The 20,384-nt window shown below is 42.0% G+C and overlaps 1 protein-coding gene across 1 annotated transcript in view; it reads right to left on the bottom strand.

Annotated features, from left to right (window-relative positions):
• LOC147443932 (potassium channel KAT3-like) overlaps window positions 1-14,623 on the bottom strand; it is a 101,077-nt gene extending 86,454 nt beyond the window's left edge. The window contains exons 1-3 of the mRNA XM_086527757.1: window positions 14,414-14,623; window positions 14,079-14,279; window positions 13,492-13,707 (exon numbers count right to left, since the gene is read on the bottom strand). Coding sequence (XP_086383883.1) covers window positions 13,492-13,707; window positions 14,079-14,266 — 404 coding nt within the window. The 5' untranslated portion in view covers window positions 14,267-14,279; window positions 14,414-14,623. The remainder of the gene's footprint in view (window positions 1-13,491; window positions 13,708-14,078; window positions 14,280-14,413) is intronic.
• Between the last annotated feature and the right edge of the window lie 5,761 nt (window positions 14,624-20,384).

The following is a 20,384-nucleotide window of genomic DNA, read 5'->3' on the forward strand; positions in this document are numbered from 1 at the left end:
GAGACAATAGTCTGCGATAGAGATCCCCGGTTCATGAGTTTTCTTTGGAGGTCTATTTGGAAGAACATTGGCACACGGTTGCAGTTCTCGTCATCATTCCACCAGCAGACAGACGGGCAATCTGAGATTGCAAATTCAGTTTTTTTGGATTTATTGAAGTCTTACATCTCTGATCAGAAGACTCAATGGGAAAAACAATTGCCTTTAGTAGAATTTTCCTACAACAACATGGTTCACTGTTCGACGGGGAAGGCGCCATTTGAGAAAATTGAAGGTGCCTTGAAGGTTCCATCCTTTCTCAGCACTAAAGACAAGATTTTTGGAGCTGAACAGTACACTAGGGACTTGGACATTGCTTTTGCCAAGGTCCGGGAGGCTTTGGAGAAATCTCAAGAACGACATAAGAAGACAACATATCGACATCGATGAGATTTGAAATTAAAGGAAGACGATTGGGTGCTCTTACGTTTTGAGAAGGCACGCCTAAGAAAACGAAAGGGAAAGGAGCGGCTTTTTCCAAAGCTTAGCATGAGGTATTATGGCCCTTTCCAGATTAAAGAAAAGATAAATGATGTCGACTCAAGCTGCCCGATACTTGCAAGATTCAAAATGCATTCCATGTGAGTCTCTTGAAACCTTTTAAAGGTGATGTGCCGGTTGATAGGGAGCTTGATGAGCAACCCAAAGTGGAAGAGAGCGAGGAGATACTCGTTCCTGAATAGATTTTGGCACACAAGGAAAGAAAGATGAAAGGTAAAGTGATTCGGTTGTTCCTGGTTAAATTCAAGAACTATCCGGCATTAGATGAGAAGAGGATGGTGGAGGAGGACCTAGCAGATAGTCCTCAAATTTTGGAACTTTACCCTGAAGCATTCGATTTAGCATAGTCAACTCCCATAGAACCCCGAACTCAGCAAGGGTGAATCTGGTGCAGTGGGTTTGCACAAGAGGGGAGTCACTCTGCTCCTTTGTCAACAGATTACCTCGATTTGAATAAATCACTGATGTCCCCTTTGGGTTTCAGGGATACTAATGGGCTGACAGTATTTTGTTGTATGACTTTATGAAACGGAATTCCCGAAATTGAATATGATTGATTTGTACTCTCTCATTTGACTTGTTTGAGTGCAGGAACTGAAAGACAAAATGACTGCAGCATTTCGGTCTCATAAATCTCTATAGACATGATCGCAATAAGGATTAGTTAATAAGGCATCAGTGAGGTTCGGAATGGATCTAGATGCGATTATTAAATACGTTGCTGGTAGACATGGTTTGAGATTTGGAATGAATTTTTTTGTGATTTGTCATGTGATGTCGATTGATGTCGAGTGATGTGACTGTCGTCTTTGTACAAGTGTTAGGTGTGTTGTGTCTAGTGCGTCGGTACTAACAGTCGGTGTCTACTAAGACAGTTTATGGCCTTGTTTTGCAGGCGTAATCGAGGGCGATTACAATTCTTTCAAGAGGGGGGTATGTCACAAACTGATGACATGGCATGACCCTTTGGACAGCACCCTGCTATACGGACAAGCTAACGTAGCAGAGTGCCACGTGGCAAAGTGCGGATTTTCGGCTCCTGCGCTGACTGGATGAAGTGGCAGTGTACGGACAGTTGCTGACGTGGCAACGTACGGACTCCCGCATTTTACGCTGGCTGTTGACATGGCCTGACTGTACGGATTTCCGCAATTGGCCCTGACTGCTTTTGCTGGCAGAATTTAGCAAGTTGCTTTTGGAGCTCATTGCTTTTGAGTTTAATGCTTTTGGGGCTCTGCTTTGAGCAACCCTTGCAATTTTTATAAGTGACCCAAGGGGGCTCACTTCTCAAAGCATCTGGACGCAGAGTCTGAGAGCGAGCACCCGTGGGCAGTTGTACTTTGCTCAAAGATTAATATAAAAGAAATACCGAAAGGGGTGCCAGTCTTTGGGGCCAATCTCTTGGCATGGAACTACGCCGGGCCTTGTGGACTCTTAACTTTGTGGAGTGTTTTGAAGTGAATCTTTGTTGTGTCGCGACAGAATCTTGACTTGGGTATCCAAGTTTGTTACATTTTTCTTGATGTCTCAAGCGAGAAAACCCTCACTTATAAATCCAATAATTCATTTGGAATTATATTTCCTTCACATGAAGCTAATTTAGCAACAAAACCTCCATTCACAATATCATTCTCTCTTCTCTCTCTTTGTCTATTGCACATATCTCTCATCTCGGAATTTGCAATAGATTTTTAGGGAAATCTCTGATTTATAGAAAATTGCCGTGTGGACGCTTTCATATTTGATGCTTTTTCTCATGAGGCTGTGGCAACCACTAACCTTATCGTTGGTTTCTTTCCCTTGATTTTTACTTGATTTTTGGGACCCTTTCTAAAGTTACAAATGGACAGACATTGTGTGGCCAGTGTGAAAGGGTCAACGGCCAAGAGTTTCGCCCGCAATTGGAAAGGGCAAGTCTCCACGAGATGGTCGGGCCAGTCGGCACTGGGATCTGAGCAGTAAAGGTTATTTAGGCTCATTTCAAAGCCATTTAGGCCACTCGCTACACGTTATAAGTCGGTGGGTACTAGGAAATTAACTCAAAACAGGCAAACTAGACACATGGAAGTAGGAGAGCAACCTGCAGGCCACACACACTCTCTAGAGCTTCATCCACGGCGGGGAACCCATTTTGAGAGAGGGGGCTGATTTCTGGCTTCATAAGTGACTACAGTGAGTGCAGGTGATCACAGCTTTAATGGAAAGCTTGCCTTCTCCCTTGTCTCATGTAGCGCGATGATTTGCTCTTGCGAATCTTCCCTTTGCACATATGATAATGCCCCACTAATTGGGCTTTCACTTGACCGTGTACAGTTCTGGGGCTTTATGCACGTTTGCCAAGGCAAGAGCCTTGTGTACAGGAACCAGATTAGCTAATTGCTAATCCCCCATAGGTACGCGTAATTGCATTGCAAAGGATTGCAAAAACGGAGAGCTTTCTTGTGTGCAAACTTGTCCATTTCAAATGGGAACTGTCGCATTGCGTGCGTGCTCGCTCCGCCCAAAACGATCCAAAACAATAAATTACAGCCTGCTGTGTTTTTTTTGCAGGTTTAGGGTTTTGCACATAAACTGCAGGACATCACCAAGGAAGCCTCGGGAGAGCCTTGGGATGCTTAATCAGGGCTTTGGGCACCTGACAGTGATAAAACAGGGAATTACAGCATGACTTGGAGTGTCCAAGTCTGTTACAGTGGTATCAGAGCACGGCCGATTTCTCTTCTACGAGAAATCCGATCCCCAATTTTTTTTCCACGGCACCCATGGCTTCACACAAGGATCAGTCGACTCCCTCTGCATCTGGAGATGCAGGTAGGGATCACAACGAAGATTCAGCCAGAGAGTATGGCCCGCCTCGGCCTACTCAGGCGGAGCAAAGAGAGATGAAGCGTCGTCAATTGATCGGCGATGCAACAAAGATGATGCTCAATTTTGCGAAGGATCCGAAATTGGCAAAATATATGAGCGAGACTTCTTTTTAGGAAGTGCATGCACAGTGGCAGAAAACCACTACACCACCCCTGAAACCCGCTCTCAAGAAACCTTCTGATCACAAACAGTATCCAAAGAAGGATTTACAAGAGGTGGTTGATGCACGGATTGCTCAGCTTTTTGACGCACAAAAGAAAGCCAAAAAGCACGGCAAAAAGCAAAAGAAAAGCACGGACTTCCCGGGATATTTGGGTCGTCAGTCGACTTTTGACAAGACAAAGAAACAGAAGAAGCGTGTTCGATTTGAAGGAGTACCCAGTTCTTCTTCTTCTTCTTCTTTGTTCTGACAGTTCTTCTAGCTCTTCAGATTCGGGCGAAGAAGACAGAAAAGGTAAAAAGCGAAGCAAGAAACAAAGCTTCGGAAAGGGCAAGAAAAAGGCAAAGAAGGCTAAATCTCGCCTAGAGACTGACAGTTCTACTGAGGACTCGTCTACAGACAGCTCATATTCGAATGACGGAAACTTTTATGCGAACAAGAAGAATTTTTACAAAGCCAACCAGTATGACTTTCTCGAAGATAAAAGCAAGAAAGTCCGAGAGTTTAAGGAAGGTGGCCACTCGATCAAGTTTGATACTTTTTCAGGATACTCAGATGCTTTGGAGGCTTTGTCTTTTATACAGCAGTTCGACATCGCTTTTGCGGGAGGACGCTATTCAGAGCACTCCAAGATTCGGAGAGCTGTCTCTTACTTTAAGGGGAATGCTCGTACTTGGTGGTCCACGCTTCTTTTAAACAAGACCGCGCCAGTTAAATGGCTGAAATTTAAGAAGCTTTTTATTTCTTCTTGGTCGACGCAAGAATATGAACGAGATGTACGAGCTGCTTGGAACCATCTTCGTATGACCAAAAAAGATACAATCAATGCTTACTGTAAAAAATTCTGGAGCTCTTTTCTACCCGCCTCTTCATTCAAGAAGATCTCGTTCAGAGAACAGATTGAGCGGTTTACCTTGGGTCTACCTACAGAGATCCGAGATCACTACTTGGAACAGAAGTCAGCTTCTATTCAGGAGTTGATGAGTCATGCAAAGCGGGGCTTTGCCATTCACCCTGGCAATCTGACCTGAAAGCGACTTTGATAGATGAAGGGCTCAGAGATTGTACTTGATGAACTTCAGTTTCTTTACTCATTCTTTTGGGAGAGAACTGAACGATGGATATGTTTTGACTTGATCAAAAGAACGCCAAGATTTTTCTCCACACTCATGCCGATTGTTTTTCAGAGGGCCTGAAGATCAGACCATTGACCTGATACATGGAAGCACGCCACCGAACCGGCCACCTGACCGTGTGAGCCGAGTACAGAATGAAAAGATTATGAACCCAGTGAAAGACCTCTTGGAAAAGGGTCTTGTCCAACATAGTACTTCACCGTTATTGCTCTCCATTGTTGTTGGATTTGAAGAAAGACGGATCTTGGAGAATGAGCATCAAGTATAGCGCTCTCAACAAAATCACCATCAAGAACAGATTTCCAATTCCTAGGATCGATGATATACTCGATAGGTTACAGGGATCCTCGTGCTTTAGCAGGATTGACTTGAAGAGTGGATATCATCAGATCCAAATCGCGTCGGGAGACATCTACAAGACAGCCTTTCGGACGACTTTTGGGTTATTTGAGTTTTTTTGGTGATGCCTTTTGGCTTAACCAATGCTCCTGCGACATTTAAACCGGATGATGGACAGGATTTTTCAAAAGTACAGGCTATTTGTTGGCACTTTCTTTGATGATACCATTGTTTTCTCCAAGAATGAAGCAGAACACAGAGATCATATGCTTCAGAGATACATTTTTTTTGGGACACTTTGTCTCAGCAACAGGAGTGCAAATGGATCCGGCCAAGATAGACACTATCCGTGATTGGCCCGATTTGAAGAATGTCCATGAAGTTGAAAGCTTCTTGGGACTATGTTCGTACTACAGACGGTTCATTCGAAAGTTTGCAGAGGTTGCTTCCCCTTTGCATATTCTTGATACAGAAAGGAGTCCCTTTCTTGTGGGGATCCACAGAGGTGACTGCCTTTCAGACATTGAAAGAGAAATTGACTACAGGACCAGATTTGACTTTGCCGGACTTGCAAAAGTCATTGAAGTATTTTGTGATGCTTGTGGTCGTAGTCTGGGTGCGGTCTTAATGCAAGAAGGCCATGTCATTGCTTACGAGAGCCTATTGTTCTCTAGGCCGGAGATGACAGCACAAATTTATGAGAAAGATACAGATTTTGCAGATTTATTTTTACACGGATACGAGATGGGGAGACAGTAGCCGGATACTCCCTTCGGGAAGGCTCCTTGAGAGAAAAAACATGTTGTGCGTTACACAGCCATTGTGGGAAAAGGTTATGACTGAATGCCACTATCCACCTTTTACGGGTCACCGCGGCATTGCTACCACCATGAAGGGGGTAGAGAGATACTTCTTTTGGCCGAGACTCAAAAAGGATGTGAAAGAGTTTGTGCGCAGTTGCTTAGTATGCCAGAAAGTCAAGTTTGACAGGCATAAGGCACAGGGATTGTTATAGCCTTTACCCATACCCACCCGCCCCCGGGAAAGTATTGCAATGGATTTCATTTTTGATCTCCCGAGAACACAGAATGATCACGATGATTTTCCGATTACATGGCACGTCTAAGGCGATTGTCTTCGACAGAGACCCCAGATTTATGAGTTTGTTTTGGAAGGCAATTTGGGAGAACATTGGCATGCGGTTGCGGTTCTCGTCATTCCACTTGCAGACTAACGAGCAATCTGAGATTGCCAATTCAATGGTTTTAGATTTATTGAATTTCTTGTATCTCAGATCAAAAGACTTAATGGGAAAAGAAGTTACCTTTGGTGGAATTTGCCTACAATAACACGATACACTCTTCGACGGGGAAGACGCCATTTGAGATTATTGAAAGTGCTGCGAATGTTCCATCCTTCCTGAGCACGAAAGATTAAATATTTGAAGCGGATGAATATTCGCGAGATTTGGATACGGCTTTTGCCAAGGTTCGCGAGACTTTGCAAAAGTCTCAAGAACGACAGGAAAAGGCAGCGGATCGCCATCGTCACAACTTGAAACTGAAGAAGGATGATTGGGTGCTCTTACGTTTTGAGAAGGCACGCCTACGAAAGAAAAAGAGAAAGGAGAGGCTTTTTCCAAAGCTTAATATGAGATACTACGGAGCTTTCCAGATCACTGAAAAGATAAATGATGTCTCCTTCTGATTGAAACTGCCAGATACTTGGAGGATTCACAATGCATTCCATGTGAGTCTCTTGAAACCTTTTAAGGGTGATGTGCCTGATGATGGGGAGCCTGATGAGCAACCCGAAGTGTGTTACCATATACATGTGGTAGTGATGTGTGTGAACACACTAGGACCGCCGGGGTATTTTTTCCCTCTTTAGGAGGTTTTTTCCCCCGTGCATTGTATATATGCCCATCACTCTAGGGCTATCAATCTTTCCATTGCACACTAAGTAACACACTCTCTATTGTGTGCCTTGAGCTTCCTTCATCTTCTCCAAGCTGTGTGTGTTTCTCTGCAACCCTAATTCCAACAATTGGTATCAGAGCAGGTCACGTCCTCTCGGGCTTAGTCGCCAGCTGCTCCAGTACACGCCTCCTCACTTTCTCCGATTTCAGTGAGCTTTGGCGAGCGTTCGCAGGTCGACAAAAATTTTGGGTAAGCTCAAAGAGCTTGGTCTGCTCAGAATTTTGATTTGGGCTCAATTCGACCTCCGTTTCCACTACAGGCAGTACTGCACAGGCTATTTCGTCATTTTGTGCAGAATTTCTTTCAGTGTCGTTTTCTGCATAACAGGTGCCTTATAGTCTTCTACGGTTTGTGCTATATAGCACAGGTTGTTCCCGCTCCATTTCTCCTATTTTCGGGCAGTTTTCACATCAGGTGCAGCATTTACCATAGCTGACAACAACAACACAGATGTGTTCAAGATGTTTGCTGTTGTGGACAGGTTGGATGGGGACAACTACCCTATGTGGGCTTATATGATGCAACATGTTCTTGTGTCAAAGGGTGTCTGGAACATTGTGCAGGGCATTGATGTACGTCCTGGTTCTGAGGATGTAGGCGATGTTGAGGATGTTGCAAGTCTTGCTGCAAGGATTGCAGCTGTTAGAGTTGTTTTGCCTACGGTAGAACAAGCTCATTGGGATGTTAAGGATGCGCAGGCTCATGCATTGATTGCGTTGTCTATGAAGCGCACCATTGTTCCTCACATCCGTTCAGCAAAATCTGCAAAACAGGCTTGGGATATTCTAGCAGGTCTTTATGCAAGCCGCAATGAGGCTAAAATTGCTTTGCTGCGTAAAGAGCTGGAGTCGAAGATTATGCAAGAGGAAGATGATATGGACACTTTCCTTGCTAGTGTCAAGGATATCAATGAGCAGCTTATTTCTGCAAGTGAAGTCATTTCAGACAGTTCCCTTGTGCAGACTGTTCTTGATGCCTTACCAGATTCCTACCAGACTTTTGCTAGTACTTGGAGACTAATGACCCAAGGAAATCCTGAAGTTTTCAAGTTTGATGCATTATGCACATTACTGTTGTAAGAGTCACTGTCTAGAAAAAACAAGACTAGGCAGCGTGCAATTGAACAGGCTTTTATTGCTTCTCAAAGAAAGGGTGGTAACAGCAATGCAGCCTCTTCTTATGGTTCTGCTGCGAGTGGCAGAAATTCTGTTCCTAATGCTTTTACTGGCAGCAATTCGTCTGGAAATTCTGGTGATAAGGGCAAAAAGAAGATGCGTTGCCATTATTGTAAAGCTAATGATCACTTGATCAAGTCGTGTCCTAAGTTGAAGGCCAAAGAGGCTAAGAAGAAAGAGGATGGTTCCACTGCAAATGCTGGTTCCACTACAAATGCAGCCATTGTTGAGTCTTCTGTGAAAGGAGACTGTGTTGCTCATGTTGATGCAGAATGGGCTTTTAGCGCAAAGTGCACTTACAATCCTGCTGTCCATGATGCATGCTTGTCAGTTGTTGCTGTAGATTCACATGTGTGGTATTTCGACAGTGGTGCTAAAAAGCACATTACCTCACATCGAGAATTGTTTACCTCTCTCGAGTCTGTCCCTCATGGGAATTCAGTCACTTGTGCCAACAACGCCTCTTATCCAGTTCAGGGAGTTGGAAAGATTGTGCTCACTACTACTAATGGCAGTTCCTTCACACTTGTTGATGCACTTTATGTACCTGGGATCAAGAAGAATCTCTTGTCTGTATCTGCACTTGCTAGACTTGGACTTGTAGTCAAATTTGTGGATGACAGATATACAGTTCATGATGTCAGTTTTGGTGATGAAATTGTTGCATATGGCCTTTTGTGCCGTGGGCTGTATAAGTTCACTTTGTCTGACAAGTGTGGAAAAAATTTTGCAATTGCTGTTGCAGATTCAAGGGCTATTTCAGATGAAAAACTTTGGCATGCACGTTTTGGTCATCTGAATTTTGCCAATTTGCTGCGTTTGCAGAAATCTGATATGGTTGCTTCTCTGCCGCCTCTTGAAGCACCTGTCAAACATGTTTGTGAAGGTTGTATTTTCGGTAAGATGCAGCGTTCTAAATTTCCAAAGGATGGTTCAGTTCGGGCCACATGCAGGTTACAGCTTGTGCATAGTGATGTTTGTGGGCCCATGCAAACTCCGACCTTGGGCAATTACCTGTACTTCGTGACTTTCATTGATGACTACTCCAGGCATGCATGGGTATTTCCGCTTAAAGCGAAGTCCAAAGTTTTCATGTGCTTCAAACAATTTCTGGCTATGGCTGAAAATGTCTCGAAACGTACTATGGGCACCCTCCATTCCGATCGAGGGGGGGAGTATATGTCTCATGAATTTAATGCATTTCTGGCTAGTCATGGGATAAAACACCAATGTACAGTGCCTTACACACCTCAACAAAATGGTGTTGCTGAGAGGAAAAACAGGTCACTGACGGAAATGGCACGATGTATGGTCAAAAGTGAAGCTTTGCCGCATTCTTTTTGGCTTGGGGCCATCATGTGTGCCACTTATGTACTTAACAGGTGTCCTACGAAAGCTTTGCAGTCTATTACTCCATATGAAGCATGGCATGATAGAAAGCCTTCTATTGAGCACATGCGTGTTTTTGGTTGTTTGGCATATGCTTTGGTGCCACAAGTGCAGCGCAGAAAATTGGATGATAAGGCTGTCAAATGTATTTTTGTTGGTTATAGTGCTGAAAGCAAAGGTTACAGGTTGTATCATCTGCAAATAAAACGTATTCTGGTTTCTCGGGATGTAGTGTTTGTGGAAGATTCTGTTCAGCCCTTGCTGTCATGTACTAGAGACAGTAATGTAAGCTCACAGGACATTTATGACACTTTGTTGTCTCTTTTCTGTGGTGGAAATACGAATGTAAGTTCCAATGAGGCAAATGTACAGCCTATGGGGGTTTCTGAAAATATTTTAGATCAGCCTATTACTGAGGCAGATGTACATGATGTACTTGATGAGGAAAGGGCTGAAAATGAGCAGGCTAGAGGTATGTCAAAATGGCTGGTGTACACTTTGCGTGACAGTAAATTGGATGCACCTTTGTCTAGTCGTACTCGTTCAGGCTCTCGCCATGCATCTTATGCATCAGATTGTTATGCTTTGGCTGTGTCTAGTTTACATGATGTTGAGGAGCCTCTGTCTTTTGATGAAGCACAGAATTCAGAAAATTGGATAGCTGCCATGCAATCAGAATATGATGCTCTAATAGAAAATGACACATGGACTTTATGTGATTTGCCTCCTGGAACTACATTGCTGATAAATCATGGTCTAAGATCCGAATGAATGTTGAATGTCATATGATGTCCTGTGATGTCATGTGCTATGACTGTCGATTTGGTACATGTGCTAGATGTGTATTCCTAGTACGTAGGTACTAACAATCAGTGTCTGCTAAGATAGTTTATGGCTTCTGTCGGTTTTGCACCCGTAATCGCGGTCGATTACAATGCTTTCAAGAGCGGGGTATGTCACAAAGTGATGATGTGGCTACCGGCCCAAAAACCCTAATTTCTGCCAGAAATCCTAAAAATCCTGCAAACCCTAATTTCTGGAAATCCTAATCATAACTGCTGGCTGAAACCCTAAAATGGCTGGAAACCCTAAAAGCAGGCGGCCATGCCACATGGCAGCAGTGTATGGATATTTCCGAAAATCGCGGAGGTGAAAAAAAAAATGTTTTTTTTTAGCGACGCAAATCTCAGCTTTTGGCTACGCTTTGGAAGATAGAGAGAGAGAAAGGCATAATTGCTTTTTGTTGCTCTGATTGAGAGAGAGAGAGAGAGAGAGAGAGAGAGAGAGAGAGAGAGAGAGAGAGAGAGAGAGAGAGAGAGAGAGAATCTGCTTTTGCTTTCAAGCTTTTGGGGCTCTGCTTTTGGGCATCCCTTGTAATCTTTATATATACGATTTAGGGCTCACTCTGCAGAGCATCTGGACGCAGAGTCTGAAAGTGAAACCCTAACTGCTCTTTGTACTTTGACATTGATTTAATACATAAAGAAATACCGAAAGGGGCGCCAGTCTTTGGGGCCAATATCTCTAGGCACAGAACTCCACGGGGCCAGTGTAAATCTATTGTGATCTGTGAATTGTTTGAAGTGGTTATTTGGTGCTGTCGTGATTGCTTCTTGACTTGGAGTGTCCAAGTCTGTTACAGCACCTACATCATCAGCACCAGTATCCTCAGCATCAACACCCACAGTACTAGCAGATCAGCACCAGTGTTGTCAGCACCGGCCTATATCATCAGCATCGGTATTCAGCCTAGCGTATTCGCAGTTTATCCGCATGAAGCATTTAGTATTCAGCATTTCAGCATTTGTGCGATCTATACTAAAATCCTCAAACCTTCCGCTGCACTTGACACTTCTCCATTACAAGAGCAGTGTCTTACAATCAAAGTTTCCACAATACAAGAAATTATGGATCATGACACTGTAGGATATAAATGATGGAAAGCAAAATCACTTTCACCAGTGGCAAGTCCCTTACCTCTACTACTTACAACCATTGCCCCATCTATTGTACTTCCAATCTTCCAAAGATACACCATCTGCAATTAACCGAACTATTCAACAAACCTTTCAAAAGTTAAACCTTACTCCAATACAACAGGATTCTTTTTATAAAGAAGAACCATTGTTTCCAAAACAGACATACTTGTCATGCTTGTCCCTTGTTACAAAAACCTAACTTGTCCACCAATTTCCAACCCAACAAAGCACAAAACAATCAGTCCACTTGCTTGAGGATATGAATGACACTTTGCCCCATGAAGAATCATGAGAACTATCATTAGGAAGAGGATGGGGTCTCAGAGGGCCTCTTTATTTGCCATGAGCTTATGGAGGTGATTAACATTTTGACAAATAGGCATACACCATCTGTGCAAGAATGGTGTAAAGTAGCCGTTTTGCCTGTTTGAATTTAAAAGTTGTCCTTTGATTAATTTCTTAATACTAAAGCTTTGACTTCTTTAAACTGCCAAATAAAGAGGCCCTCCTAGACCCCATTCTCTTCCTAATGTATAGTTCTCGGGAGCAAGTGAAGGGAGAAAAAGCTATAATTCTCTTCAACCCTAGAGCTTCAAAAAACTTTCTTTCAGAGCGCTTTGCTCGAGACCTTGGAATTGATTGTGCTCAACCTGGCTTCTCTATCCTAGCCCAATTGGATATGACTCGAGTCTCCTCTTTGATCAGTTCACTTCATGTTAAGGTTTGGGACTCTTCGAACACAATTGACTTGCATATTATTAAGTTACCTCACTCTGATGTCCTTTTGGGCATGCCATGGTTTTACAAGAATTCCACTATTTTGGATGCCGAGAAGAAATCGTCACTTTGCCACAAAGAGGACAGACTATACAGAGGATATGAAGTTGAAGGAGGAGATTCCTTCTTCTTCTATTTAGAATTCTTTGTTGTAAAATATGATTTTCTTCAAATAATAATTTTGGAGTGATACAAGCCAAATTTGGATTGATATATCCCTTTGCTACACCTGGTTTTTTGACTCCTACACACGAGATTTTTGTAGCCCTATGGGCACCCTTTCTTTTTTCATAACTAATAGAAGGATCTCTTTGTCATTATTTGGATTAATATATCCCTATCAAACAGCTGAATACATAGCTTAACAAGATATATGTGATGGATATACTATGGGGCTATTCAATGAGAAGGTACATACCATCACTCAATTGCTATGCTGGATTTAACATTGTGATTAGGCAAAGTTGTGCAGAATATGTTTGTCGGGCATACTATAAATCTATGCAATACATTGTCACAAACCACCACTAGTTTGATCTATCAACACGACACACTTGAGCAATTCTTGCAATTGTGCACCAATTCACTGATCCAATTTTTTAGAGCACACACTATGGGTTCTCAGCAGGAGTAAGAGTCTGAAGAACAAGAATCTCAAGATAAAGTAGCAAAGGAAGCAAAAAAAAAGAAGTTGGTCATGAAGAATCTACAATGCTATGATTTAATTCTTATCTATATGCTTGTCTAGTAGCATTAAATAACTCTCAACTTCCAAAGGCTACAATTACCTACAAACTAAATGGTGGTCAACCATAGAGGTCTGCTTATTAAACTAAGGTCCAAACCTTACAGCAAAAGAACCACAAGATAGTCTTACACAGCACCTATGCCCTCTGATTTACTTAAATTAAGTCAATCACATTTACACTGCGAGCCAAAGTAAATTCTAAGCTTGTCATGCAGTTAAAACACATTCATAGTACTCAATACAACAAAAACAAAAAACTGCTAGAAGATTGAAATGCAACTATAACCAAAAATTTTGTGATAGTAAGTTGAAGGGTTCAAGTACCTATCTATTTATCAAAGAAACAATCATGTAAATTTTTGGCACTTTATAAAAAGCACTTTTGATAACATTAAATATACCTGGTTGCTATTTTGCGATAGTTATCCACAAGAAGGAACGTTTTCTTGTCCAAATAAGGCACAAAAAATGTAACACCAATATCGGCCATAAAAAATAGATCCACGACTACATCCACTACAAAAAAATTTCCTGGAAGATCTCGTATAAACCCAAACTCAAATGGAGAAACCCAAGCCGAGTACACTACAAGAACAATCAACAGATTTTGCCACCATCTGCCACAAAAATGGGGACCTGGTCAGATTTAACCAAAGATGATGAGATTGAATGGTTGGAAAAAATGGTAATTTTATGGAGGTTAATGAAGTTGCAAAAAATGACATTCATTAGCGAACGCCTTTCAAAAATTCAAAATTTTCAATATCAAGGGCATTAGTGTGGCACTAGCACTCGAAATTTAACGCCTTTTTTTTCGTCGCCTGGATGCCACAGGAGGCAGCAAGCCCCTTTTCAAATTCTTTGGTTGTGCAGTCTGAACCAGTTACCAGCTCATGTTCACAATATGTGGAAGTAGGTTGCCAAATCGACCCATTATAGTTTTGGGGGGGGAAGGGGGGGGGGGTTAGAGACTGATTTTGAGAATTACCTGTAACGTAAGTCGTATGGCGAAATGATGTGTTTTCGGAGATGGATATGACTGCTACTCCTAGCGCCCAAGGCAGGTATGGACAAGCTATGATAACTAGCCTCCAGTGAATGCTCAACATCGTGGTAGGGCTTCGTCCTGCCACACAATAGCAAAACCTCCGCAAAAGTCATGGCAAATAGCTGCATTAAGAAGGACTATCTGCAGGTTGAACAAGAACGTATCAAGAGGCACTCAAATGCAGGAACCGTCGGTTGATTGCATTCCAATTGAGTTCATGCAACATCTATGCTCGCACATGAGTAGGGACAAGCAAGGGAGATGGGGAAGATTACCTGCGGTATTGCTGCTGAGTCCTAAGCAGATTAATAGTATGCGTAGCTTTGCATTTCTCCCATGCATGCACACGCACGCACGGACGCTTACGCACACCCGCCCCTAAGCAGGCCCAGCAGAAATAATGGCGTTAGCCTCTGTGTGTAGAGAGAAAGGAAGGAGGAGGGAGGGGTGTGCGCGTTTCTCCCGCTTGTTCAGCTGCATGAAACGAAGGTGATAACTTTCTTCTGTTATATCAGCACAACTTTATTTCCGAGTTTTTGGCTTCCTTAGGCATGTGTCACACACGTCCTCTCTCGGATATATGTGGCACTCAAGTGGCAAACAACATGGTAGACCCAATCACCCGTCCCGGCTTCATGGTAGACATTAGTTGTATCTAGCTTTGAGCTATCCACAAGCGTGCTCATGATGAGTGGCTTTCCGGTTGTTGTCGCATTCAGTGTGAAAAGTTTCATTGAAGGATGTCGCTCGCCCCATGTGACACTCAAGGCATACCCATTAGTATGTTGGGGCCTTGTCCAATGCCCGCTATGACAAGGGCCTTACTCAGCTAGTAGACTTTTAAAACTCATGGGATTTGTGGACCATTGGATTAAGCTTATTGAGACCACGAACTCTCTTTCATGATCAAAGTCTCTCATCGTTTTATTTTGGTTGATGGCCCACATGGACACACGACCATTTTAAACCACTTGTCTAACAAGTCACAAATGGTGGTGCACCTTTATGTTGTCATTAAGGGAAGTTTGAGGTCATTTTTTTGCCTTTTAACGTGTAGAGAGAGTGCTTTAGGGGAGGAGGGATTCTGTTACAAGCCCTTCATTTTTAAAATTGCTTTTGAATTTCAAAATAAATTCTCTTCCAGAGACAATTTGAAGTAACTTTCCGTAGCATGATCTTTTTACTTTGAGAACATCTCTTTCACCAACCAAAAAATGTTTTTGAATCTTCTCATGGCCTTCTTTTCCCTCCTATTCCCACTTCTCTCCTTGTCGCATAACCTTCTTCTCCCTCCTCTTCCTACTACCCTCTCTTCACCTTTATCTTTTGTGCGTTATCTTCCTCAAGCAATCGAGGCCACCTGATAAAAACACCCTAGCATTTACATTATATCCATCGTCCATCACCACCTTTGGCACATTAAACAAACATAATCGATGGATCCCGATATCCATAACCAAAGGTAGCTAGATTATAATGTAGCATAATGAGAGAAGAAAAGCCTCCTCAAAGAATAAGTTCTTAAAATGTTGGAAAGGAAGAGTGAAATATTTCGAGCTTTCTCGAGTTAAAAAGACGGTGAAGAACATTTTTAGTGCAACATGTTTATATGCACTAGGAGTTTCACCTACGTCTCAAGAGCTCCAATCTTCCTTTGCAAAGAGTTAACTATAAGTGATTCCTATGTTTATATGCGCAAGTATTTGCACCTTTGTCTCAAGAGCTCCAATCTTTCTTTGTTGAGAGTTAAATGTGAGTGATTCATGTGTTTACACTAATTATTGACTGTTATTTCCACTTTGATTTTGCTTGTTTATGTCATTCTATCCCTTATTATTATTATATTATATTTGTGCTTGTATTGTGCAACTATGCTTCTTCTTCTTTTTAGCACTCTGATGCTTCGCATCAGCTAGTTTAACTGGATTGCGCCCACACACACACACACCCACGTGTCGCAGGGGTTGAACCTTATTGGGCACGCTTAGAGCCCCTTGCCTTAACCACTAGGCCTATATTCTGATTGTGTTGTGCAACTATGCTTCTTACATACCTCCGATCCCTCAAGCATAGAGAAATGGAAGCTAGTGGAGCATTTCATTGATATTTTGAATGTCTGGCATGGCTCCATTGGGGAGGAACTTTAAACCAAAGAAAGAACTCATGGGTCTTTTACCAAGAATGGAGAGTGTCCACTACCAAGCTCGACAGCGCATGAAAGCTACAAAATGCGAGATCTTTTATGAAATCCAAAAATGCCTAAAGGCCAACATTGCAAGCAAACATAGCATAGTTTCAATTTTAATGACCATCATTGTGTTTGTCTTTTTTTTTTTTCAAAAGTACATGTGAAGTGTTTAGAACAATGATGTCAGTTAAGTACCTAAATACAAAAGGTATATTGGAATTTGTGGATGAAGGTTGGGCTCAAAAAATAGTGAATAAAGTCATTTGTAAAGTTTAATCTGGTTCCATTACATGTAAATACATGATCCATACACAAAACTTCATTATCATTTTTAAAATATTCGGTGGCATGATGTGGGGGTTGAATATATTGGTCCCTTTAGATCAAAACATGGATGATTTTCATGAGAACTCCATCCAAGGCATTGATGTATGGATGAGCGGTAAACGCCTACCAACTTTAAAGATAAGCTAGATCCATGTGCACATTGCACCAAGTGAGGCAGGATCTAAACAATCAAGAGATAGATTTGCCTGCAGCTTTTGCTTTGGAGATAGATAGCAAGAAGGTGCGTAGATAATGATTTTTTCTTTCTTTCGTTCTTTGCTTGTGTGAGTCATAGTCTTAATTTCTCTTTTTTATAATATGGATCTCAAGTGTCAAGAAGGATTGAAAATAAATTTCTATATAAAAACATGCTAGAAGGGATTGTGCATCTACTTTCAAACTTAAGCATACTCCCTACTTAGAGTCCTATCATATTGCTAATATTGTTGGCATTTTATATCAATTCTTGCTTACAACTGACATATTGTACAAAATATTTTGATATCAATGACAATTACTTGTTTAGTGCAAATGTCTCATCTTGTTGGTTTCCTAAGCTTTTTTGTGATTGGATATGAAAGGTACGCCAATGTCATGCTCTCAATATTGTATGGTTTTGTATGTGCAAAAAAAACAAAGTGCTATTATACCATAATCTTGTGATCCCCTTGCTTCATAAAACTATAAATAGTTCAACCCGGTTTCCCAAAATCACCCATCCACGCTTACAATGAGCAATAGCGATAGAAATATGGCCAAAGATACATGTTCCTTTCTTCCTTCTTGTAAGCGAAAGACATAAGAAAAAAGAGAGAAAATCGCATGAGTAAAAGACCATAGAGGAGGAGAAGGTAGAGGAGAAAGTAGAAGAGAAGGTTGAAGTACACTCTAAGCTAGTTTTCATCATCTCTATTAGAAAGAGGGTTGCAAAGATGCACACACAACTTGGAGAAGATGAAGAAGCTCAAGGCACACAATGGAGAGTCTATTGCTTAGTGTGCAAATAAAAAGATAAGATAGCCTAAGAGTGATGGGTGTATATACAATGCACGGAGAAAAAACCTCCTATTGAGGGAAAAAACGCCTCGACGGCACACATCACTACCACATATATGGTAACAAATCCCCCTCGATGTGGTGACCAAGATCTGGCACATAGTGTATAGGAAGTTCCATGCTCTAGATAAATCCACAAAGAGAAGCAAGCCCAAAGCTTTGCGAAAAGCTTCAAACTTCTCATGAGGCAATTTGCCTTTGTGAACAGATCTTCAAGGTGTGTTGGCACATAAGCCAAGTCGATATGTCTTGTTGAGAGTCTCTCCCTGACATAGTGATAATGCACCTAAATGTGCTTTGTGCAAGCATGAAAAGCTAGATTCTTTGCAACTACTAATGCGATGTAGATGATGTTGGCAGTGTCCTATCTAACACCCATATCAACCATAAGGCTGATGAGCCATACACACTCAACCATAGCTATGAAGACTGCCCTGTACTTATCTTCACAAGTGGAAGTGACCATCACAGTAGTTCAACCATGATATACATGAACTATCGAGAATGAAACATAAACCACTTGTGGACACTCATGTGTCATAACAACCAGCCCAATCTAAGTCAAGAAAAGCATGTGAATTTGGTAGTAATGATCCCCCTGAGGATAAAATGATCCAAGATATAAAGTGCCACTCAAGTAGAAAAAGATCCTTATCACAGTCTGCCAATGCTTAGACCTTGGGCTATGCATAAATTTGTTGACCTATGAGACTAAAAACTAAATATTCAAACCTTACATTGCATACATAAATAAGGTATCCAATAGTAGCTTGATACAGAGTGACATCAGCAAGATCTCTAGCATCAGGAAGACTCAATTTCAAACCTATTTTCATTGGCGTAGCAATAAATTTGCACTTCTTGAGTCTGAACTTACATAGTAATGTTTTTATGTATCTTGCTTGACACAAAGCAATACCTCTATCACACTACTTAATTATATGCCCAAGTAATGATACAAAAGCCTTAAGTATTTCATTTGAAAGTGGCATTCAACTCAGTATTGAATTTAGCAACGTGTCTCTCATTTGAATGAGTAATCCGCAAATTGTTTACTTACAAACGACGATGAGATATGCATCAACCTCATGTTTGACATATAAAGTTCTTTCAGTTGAACTATTAAAAAGCCTTGTTTAACCAAATGAGTATGAACTTTCTCATACCAAGCACAAGACTGCTTTAATCCATACAAAGCTTTCTTACATTTGCACACTTTGTTCTATTGTCCTTTCTTGACAAAACCATGAGGTTGTGTTACATATGCTTCAAATTTATCACCATTCAAGAAAGCAATAACAATGTCTGATTGATTTACATTCCATCCAGAATGAGCTACTAATGCAAATAGAAAATGAATGATATTCATACAACAAGTGGGAGGAAATGTTTCTTCATAGACAATGCCTTTTTGTTATACAAGAAAATTAATGCATGCATTAATTGAGAAGCTAGGCATCCAACCAAGCATTCAACCAACACAGGTTCTCTTTGCCTTACCATCCTCAATATAATGGTTTGGTTGAGAGTTCCAATGTGTAGATTGTCAAGAGGCTTACAAAGTATCTGTACAAACACGTTGGAGAGGGGGAATGGGACCACACACAGATGCCTCTCTATAGCCCTGGGTACTCACAACACCCCACTCCTCTCATATACGCCTTCAAAACGACACAGTTTTCACAACACACCCTCTGCACTGCTCACCAACAACATTGCACACACTTTGGAAAATCCAAGCCTGCAGAGTAGCCTTATTTCTTCAATCACATGTGCTACCATTGCACAACACTTGCCTCTCGCTCTCTCTTTTCACCCCACAAAAGAACAACCTAGGGGCAACACATACACGCCATCACCAACACCAAGAGAGGAAACAGCAGAAAGAGGAAGGGGATGGGAGGATCAACAAAAAAAAAGGGGTAGTGCTTGCCTGATTCTTCACAAAATGTTGGTACAATGCTCATGGATCTCCTTCTTCTTCACCAAAAATAGCCCTCCTCTCTTCCACTGGGCTCACCAAAGACCTTGCAAAATACAAAAAAATGTGTCCCTTATACGACGAATACGGTATTTTAGCACTTTCCTATTTTTGTCGACCTTTCCTCTTTTTAGCTTGTTGCATGTGAACTGCAGCTTAATTGTTGATTGCCTTGGACTCCAACTTCTAAGTCACGCATGTGAGCTCCCTCCTTCTTGGATGTCACGACGTCATGACAAGGGGGGGGGGGGGGGGGGGGGGGGGGGGGGGGGTGACCCACCTCTCTTTCAACAAAAGGGGGAGGCCATTTGTCCCCCCATGTGAATGTGCTCGCATGATCTTGCCGTGTCATCATCATAGAGCGCCACTAGCATGCCGTAAGACCACCACGACAATGCCCAAGGGCACCACCAAATCGCCATGCACACCAAAGTGCCGCAGCAGCAGCGCCCTCACGGACGCTCGCACCATATCCAACGCAAGAGCGCTCTCTCTCTCTCTCTCTCTCTCTCTCTCTCTCTCTCTCTCTCTCTCTCTCTCTCATGCTCATAGAATGTCCATGGTCCATTATATATATATAGCAAGATCTTGGCCCACATCTCCACATGTGGGACCAAAACGGGCCACGTGGCAGCTCATGTGGTGCCAATCCCCTTTAAGTTGGAAAACTTTCAACAAAAACATTGAACATCCC

The sequence above is a fragment of the Adiantum capillus-veneris genome, chromosome 13, assembly GCF_014529385.1.
Source record: "Adiantum capillus-veneris isolate H3 chromosome 13, ASM1452938v2, whole genome shotgun sequence".
In the NCBI taxonomy this organism is placed as follows: Eukaryota; Viridiplantae; Streptophyta; class Polypodiopsida; order Polypodiales; family Pteridaceae; genus Adiantum; species Adiantum capillus-veneris.